Source organism: Panthera onca, chromosome B2 (genome assembly GCF_046562875.1).
Source record: "Panthera onca isolate mPanOnc1 chromosome B2, mPanOnc1 haplotype 2, whole genome shotgun sequence".
Taxonomy (NCBI): Eukaryota; Metazoa; Chordata; class Mammalia; order Carnivora; family Felidae; genus Panthera; species Panthera onca.
In genome coordinates this window covers 70,688,863-70,696,084 of record NC_138343.1, presented here as the reverse complement: position 1 = coordinate 70,696,084, position 7,222 = coordinate 70,688,863, and the positions used below count along the sequence as shown (strand labels likewise).

Sequence of the window (7,222 nt, the reverse complement as noted above, 5' to 3'; positions counted from 1 at the left end):
GTATGAAGGTGATAATACATCTGTACATTTGCTTTTGTGGATCTTCAAACTACTTTCTAATATCAGATATAAGGAGGGGGTTGTTTTTGTTTTTTAAGAATTAGATTGGATGGTTGTAACATGCCACCTTTGAAACCTATTGATAAGTTTGAATTTGGGAAATAGATAAGGCTAATGACAATATTCTCCACTTTTTTGTGTATTTGAAACTTTCAGGGGCGCCTGGGTGGCTCAGTCGGTTAAGCGGCCGACTTCGGCTCAGGTCATGATCTCACATTCCGTGAGTTCGAGCCCCGCATCGGGCTCTGTGCTGACAGCTCAGAGCCTGGAGCCTGTTTCAGATTCTGTGTCTCCCTCTCTGACCCTCCCCTGTTCATGCTCTGTCTCTCCCCGTCTCAAAAATAAATAAAAAAACGTTAAAAAATTTGTTTAAAAAAAAAAAAACTTTCAAATAATGGAAAATAAGAGGAAATAGAGGTTGGTAAACAAGTATAAATTTACAGCTATAAAATGAATTAAGGAAACTAAGAAAAAAAATAATAAAGCCTAGAAGTTCTAATCTCTGGTTTTGATTATGTGAAATTGAAATGTTTATTTGTAAATATAGATATTCCTGGAAAATGTGTATCTTTTACAATTTCTTTCTGAGCTTATGCTAGTATAGCAGAATGTGTAATTTATGTATTTTTATTGACTTCATGGGAGATAAAATGAACTTTGTTTTGGTAACTAACAAATCAGCTTTGGTGATTTTATATGTAACATATTTAGCTGAAGATTACTAATGGGAAACTCATTTATGAATTACATTTTTAACTTCCTAGGAGAAAAATTAGCTTTTGTTTCTGTATAACATAATATCATATACAGGATTAATCACTATTGTGTATTACATTATGTTCTCTTACTACAATTTTGTTTTGTTACTTCAGAAGTTCAGATTCTTTCACAAGATTCCGGATAGAGGTTACCAGAGGTGGTGGGTAGGAGATCATAGGTAAATGTTATTATTAACGTCCTGTTTCTCCTGGTAGATTGGTGGACACACAGGTATTGTTTATAAGTGAATGATTTAATAAAAATAGACTTGTATAGAGGAAAATTCCTAAAATAAGTATTTAACACTTAAGTACTTAAGAATATGTGTTGGGAAGTGAACATAACAGATACAATTTTTTATCTCTGTTCAGAATTTGAATTACAATTTATAGACTTAATTCCATTAATACTCATTTTTTTTTAAGGGTTCTGATGACTGCCTTGTGAAAATCTGGGCAACAGATGATGGAAGATTATTAGCTACTTTAAGAGGACACGCTGCTGAAATATCAGACATGGCTGTAAACTATGAGAATACCATGATAGCAGCTGGAAGTTGTGATAAAATGATCCGAGTCTGGTGTCTTCGAACATGTGCACCTTTGGCTGTTCTTCAAGGCCACAGTGCATCTATAACATCACTACAGGTAATTTGCTTAATTCCTGTAAAATCCTTTTGATTATGATTTAAATTTTAAGTCACTGTTATAATCCATTGTATGAAGCCAACTAAAATGAAGAAAGGAATATTTCTTTTTTCTTTATAAATATATGGACTTTAAATACATGGTAGTCATGACCTTCATCCATTGTGAATGTTTTCTAGCTCTGTTTATTAGTTGCTATTTATATAGTAAAAAGTGGGTTATTTGGATTGTGTCACTCTTATATTTTTTTTCTTCTTCAATTGTTTTTCAGTTCTCACCATTGTGCAGTGGCTCAAAGAGATATCTATCTTCTACAGGGGCAGATGGCACTATTTGTTTTTGGCTGTGGGATGCTGGAACCCTTAAAATAAAGTCAGTTGCTCTTTTATATCATAGAATCGATTATTTAATTTAATGGTTAAAATTGCAATAATATAAAGTAGTCAACAATAAGTATAAATTTATTTATTCTCCTTGAGTAAAAAACAGAAATGCATTCACTGACCTCTTTGATTTTCATGCTTCTCCCCACACCCCCCTTTTTTTCCATGCTTCAAAGAAAGTTTATGTTAACAGGTGTGGTTTTTGGTTTTTTCTCTTTTTCCTAGCCTTAGCCATTTCCTTCAGAACATACCTGTTTCATTATCACTCTTAAAACAAGGTGGTTAGACAATGTTCTCTTTCGATTAAGGACAATGAGGCAAAACAGTTCTTAAGAATTGGCATGGCCAGGACTTAGAACAACACTTCTCTGCCCTTTGGTACCATGCTATCTATGCCTTGCCACCTCTCAAGTAGGTATAATAGGGAGAGGAAGTGCTGCATATTGCCCCATAGGCAGTCTGTGAATGGGGAATTGGTGCATTCAGTGATTCTGCAGTGTCTAAATGGTCATCTCTGTGCTCTCATGGTAGAACATCATTCAGATTAGAAGGGATATCTCAATAATTCTGTCTGACTTTTGTTTATAAATATTAACTCAAGTTGAGTAATTTGAGAATGTCTTTATAATTTTAAAACAGTAGTATTTAGATAAGCTTCGTGTATATTAACATTCCTGTAGAGTGCTGCTAATGGCAAGGCATTAAGAGGCCATGGAAGGTAGAATGACATAATAAAATGTACTTCATTTGAAAAAAAGGATTCTGATTAAGACATGATTGTTTGCAGAAAGCAAGTTGATTTCTAATTTTAGTTGCATTCTTAATATTTAGAATATTAAAGATTTTCTGTAAACATTAAATAAAAATTTAAATATTTTACTGATGTGTGTGGACAATAGCAAAAGTTAATTGTTGTTTTCCTTTGAGTATTTTTTACCTTCTTATGGACCAGATTAGGATACCATTGTGTTTTCATGTTTTGTTTTTATAGAGAAGAAAAATATGACTAACAGTCTTCAAATTATAGGAACAAAAATGTTTTCACAAAATTAAACTCTTCAACTTTGTGCTTCTTGAGGATTACATTGCTAAGTACGATAATATTTATCTGGATTCTTGAGAAGTGAATTATTCCATATAAGTGATATTTTTTTCAGAACCTTTACAGAGATTTAGCCATTAACCAACTATCCTAACAGCTTTTTCACATAAATGTGTATTTTTAATGTAGATGCAAGTAGAGAAATGTATATAATTTTCTGCTGTTTTTTTCTTAACATTTTATTATAGGTATTTATAATAATTTTAATAGCTGCATTATGTTCCACTGAGTTGTTATGCTATACTTTGCTTCATGTTTTTCCTATTTTTGGACATACAAATTTTTTTAGTTATTATAGGTAGGATTATTTTCTATTCTTGTAATCATCCCTTAAAAGCTTTTAACCTACAGTCAGGCATAAAGGAGTAATTTTTTCTTAGTTATAGACTTGAGGACACTTAGTTTCTTTTCCATATTTACTCATGGCTAATAACTGCCAAAAATTTTGGCAGGATGTAGATTGTTACTGTCACATGGGTTTTAATTACTGATCAAAGACAAAAATTGTATTGAACTGTAATGCTTTTGTATAATCTGATGAGGAGGTGCCTTCAGCAACCCAGTCTGCATTGAGAAAATCAGTTCTTTTAGAAGTTAATGAAACCTCTTTGGAAACCCAAACCTCTTGATAAATTTGTTTTTATACAGAGTTTATGTATGTGGTAACAACTTCCACTAATAAAGATGCTGCTTCTTAGATGAGAAATAGGAGTGGCTGCGTGACTCAGAATCTGACTGAAGAGATCTCTAAGTAGGAGAGAAAGGCTGTCCAAGCATATTTAGATGTAAGAGGAGAATGGGAATCCTAAAATATATAGATGATAATGATTACAAATTTTTATTAAGCACTTAGTCTGACAAGCTTGTACTAATAAGCACTTTCTATTTGTCATCTCACTAATCTTTATGACAACCCTATGAAGAAGGTACAATTATTTTCTTTAGGACAGATAGGAGAGAATATAGAGGTGGATACTGGAAGTATTTCGTCAACCCCCTCTCAAGCAGAGTGCCAAACTAAAAGCAGTTATTCATTGATCGACTATCTAGAACTGGTTGAATTAAATTAATTAAAATACTAATGATACTAATACTTATTGAGTGTGCAGTACTAAGCATTTTACATGGGTTAAATTTATTCAATTATCTCAATAACTCTTAAGATATGCTTTGTTTTTACTCCCATTTTATAGATGAGACTGAGGCACAGAAATGTTAACTTGCCTAAGGTCATAATGCTTGATAAGTGGCAGAGCTGGAAACTGGGCTCACAGAATCTGATACCAAAGCTTTATCTTAAAATATTTCCTCGGATGTGATTTTAAAAACAAATTATTTGTGGGGTTCCTGGGTGGCTTAGTTGGTTAAGCTTCCGACTCTTGATTTTGGCTCTGGTCATGATCTCGCATTTCGTAAGATCAAGCCCCACTGCTGACAGCGTGGAACCTGCTTGGGATTCTCTCTCTTCCTCTCTCTATCTGCTCCCACCCTCAAAATAAATAAACAAACATTTAAAAAATAATAAATTATTTGTACTTGTTTATCTATTTTTTTCCCTTTAAAAATATTAAAGTCCATTTAAAATGGCAATTTGTATGATTATTTGTATATTCTGATTGTAAGTTACAGCTAAATGGTTGCTTAACACTTACAAGAATGAATGTGCTAAAAATTAACAAAAATGGAGAGCTGGAATCCATAAGATATTAATGAAAGTAGTGTATTTAGTTGTCTTTATAATTTCAGATTACTTAAATTATGGTTACTTAATTCTACTCTGAATAATTGTTTAGGTTTTAAGAGTGTTAATAACTTTCTGTTCTCTAAACTATTCATGCTCAGTTATGTCAGGGCTTGTGACTATTAGGAAAAATTGTATAAATGTCACTTTAAAAATTTATTTAATTAAAATTTTTAACAAATACTTTTGTGTTCTGTATCACTTTGACAAAAATTCCTTTTTCTGAATGTGTAATTGATCATAAATATTTTGTCCTTTTTTCCCCTGATACGATTACAAAACTGAAACCACTCTATTTTCAATTGCTATGGATTATACAATTTATGCAGTGCACTTTGATTGAAAGCTCTAATTATTTCTTTGAATTTTCTCCCCTGATATCTTAAGGAAAAACTAGATCAAAATGTATGTTAAGTAGGGCTCTAAATAAAATCCCTGTATTAGAGCATTACAAATATATTGTGTACTTATTGGACCTGGTATGGTATAAAATCTAGTTTTTCTTTCTTCAATACTGTTGATTGTAACAAACATGTAACGTCAGTAGTGTAAATATAAGACATTCTGTAATACAAAATTATACAGTTAATGTAAATATATTTAAAGGAAGATGATTTTTCTGTAGATGTCTATTTTGAATGAACATTATAGTTGACATAAGATTCAAACAGTCTTCAGATTTTCACTAGGATAAGTGTTTAAGATTCTTTTTGGAGTCTTAAAAGGCATATTTTGTCACATTGGAAGATAAACAGAGGGAAGTATTTAATTAACAGTGCCTAATATTGAAAAAGTTTAGTTAACTGATGGTATACTTATGCCACAGAGGCAGTACCTATTTTGCTGGTGTGTTCATGTTTTCAAATGACTTATTTTCTAATGTATTTGTGCATTGCTACGGTACTGTATGAAAAACTAAACCCTGTTAAATTTGATTAGAAGTAAGTATAACTAATAACTGCATGTCTGGTGTGACAGTGGCTTTGAGAGTGTTTCATGTGTGGATTGTTGTATAATCTGGGGCTCCTATGAAATCTGTAGAGCTTCCATAAGATCTGCTGATCACGACACATAATGATTTCCAACTTGTTTAGGAAGGGAGCCATCTGTTGCTTCTTATTTAATTTTGTCTTTCTGTATTTAGTTTTTGAAACAGCTCATTTCTGGTGTTGCTCTTCCCTTTAGGGATATTTTTAATTGTTTATTTTTTACATTATAGTCCAAGACCTGCTAAATTTACAGAGCGCCCTCGGCCTGGAGTTCAAATGATCTGTTCTTCTTTTAGTGCTGGTAAGATTTTTCTCTCCCTAATTTTCCACTTAAAGTTGTACATTAGAAAGTTTCTAGTGGAACACATAAAATTTTGGAAAATATTTATTATCGTAATATAAATCATATTCACATACATAAACCAGGGGATGGTCATAAATTAATTTAGAAATATTTGAACTTTGCTAGAGTCTTTTTATGTATTCACGTGACTAAGAATTTTCCTTGAGACCATAATGCTCTGCTCTGGAGAATAAGAGTTTCAGAATCGACTCTGTTAAAGAATATATCTTTGAATAGTTATCTCATTGCGAGAAAGGTATTTTAAATACGTTTTATATTTTCATGACATTTGGGAGGTATCCTGTAGCTAAGTAAAATAAATTTGATTGCTATTTGTAAATATTAAATACTTCGCTCCAAATTCTTGTTCTTTGCTCTTTAAAAAGTAGCTATATAGCAATGCTGATAACTCCAATTATGTTCTGAGTTTGTGCAGTAGCATTTTGAATGGACATGTCTTTTTAAACAAACTATAATTTGAAGATTTGAAATGAATTGATGAGAAAATGAAATGAAATATTAATAGATTTAACACCTATTAAATGTTCCTAGTACCAGTTCCTTTTACATTTACTTCGAGTTTTACTTGTCTTTTCAATTCATAATTGTGAATAGCAGTAGTTCCTCAGATAAGTGATAGCATACTAATGACATAAATCTGTTTTTTCCATATTAATATCCAAACGTGTTTAATTTCTAACTTCTAGATTTCCACTTCTACTGCCATGAAGACCATTTTCCTTTTTGTAATAACACAATTACAGGCTTTATACATGATTTCAGAGTACTCTGTAAGGAGTTATATACAGCACTGTTTCAGCACTGTAGGAGAATATTGATTCAAAGTGGAGAGAGCAAATTGCTATATAAATAACTGTAATGTAAAGTAGAATGTATGTATTACAGACAAAGTCTTAATCAAGAGTTCATAGGATAGTAGGCTCATTTGATTGCAGGGTGGCAAAGACAACCCATTGAAGAAATTGGGCCCTAAAAGTTTGATAGATTTTAACATAGGAAATGTGGCAAGAGAGGGACTTCAGTAGAGTTAAAGGGCATGTTTTTTAGGGAGAGTGACAAATTTTAACAAAGAATTATGTAATCACTTAATGAAATGATTTGTAGTGGAAATCTGTAAATATTGAAAATGCATCTTAGTTAAAGCTGTGTTAGTTAAATGTATTTTAAGTTCATTAAG

The 7,222-nt window shown here is 31.8% G+C and overlaps 1 protein-coding gene and 1 long non-coding RNA gene across 8 annotated transcripts in view; one reads left to right on the top strand and one right to left on the bottom strand.

Moving 5' to 3' along the window:
* The window catches only part of PHIP (PHIP subunit of CUL4-Ring ligase complex), a 152,291-nt gene that overhangs the window by 47,817 nt on the left and 97,252 nt on the right, over window positions 1-7,222 (top strand). For all 5 annotated transcript variants that reach the window (XM_060616001.3, XM_060615999.3, XM_060616000.3 and 2 more), the window contains 3 exons: window positions 1,245-1,466; window positions 1,738-1,838; window positions 5,912-5,982. In XM_060616001.3, coding sequence (XP_060471984.1) covers window positions 1,245-1,466; window positions 1,738-1,838; window positions 5,912-5,982 — 394 coding nt within the window. The remainder of the gene's footprint in view (window positions 1-1,244; window positions 1,467-1,737; window positions 1,839-5,911; window positions 5,983-7,222) is intronic.
* LOC132667303 (uncharacterized) overlaps window positions 1-7,222 on the bottom strand; it is a 53,668-nt gene that overhangs the window by 11,212 nt on the left and 35,234 nt on the right. The gene's annotated exons all lie outside the window — the stretch shown is intronic.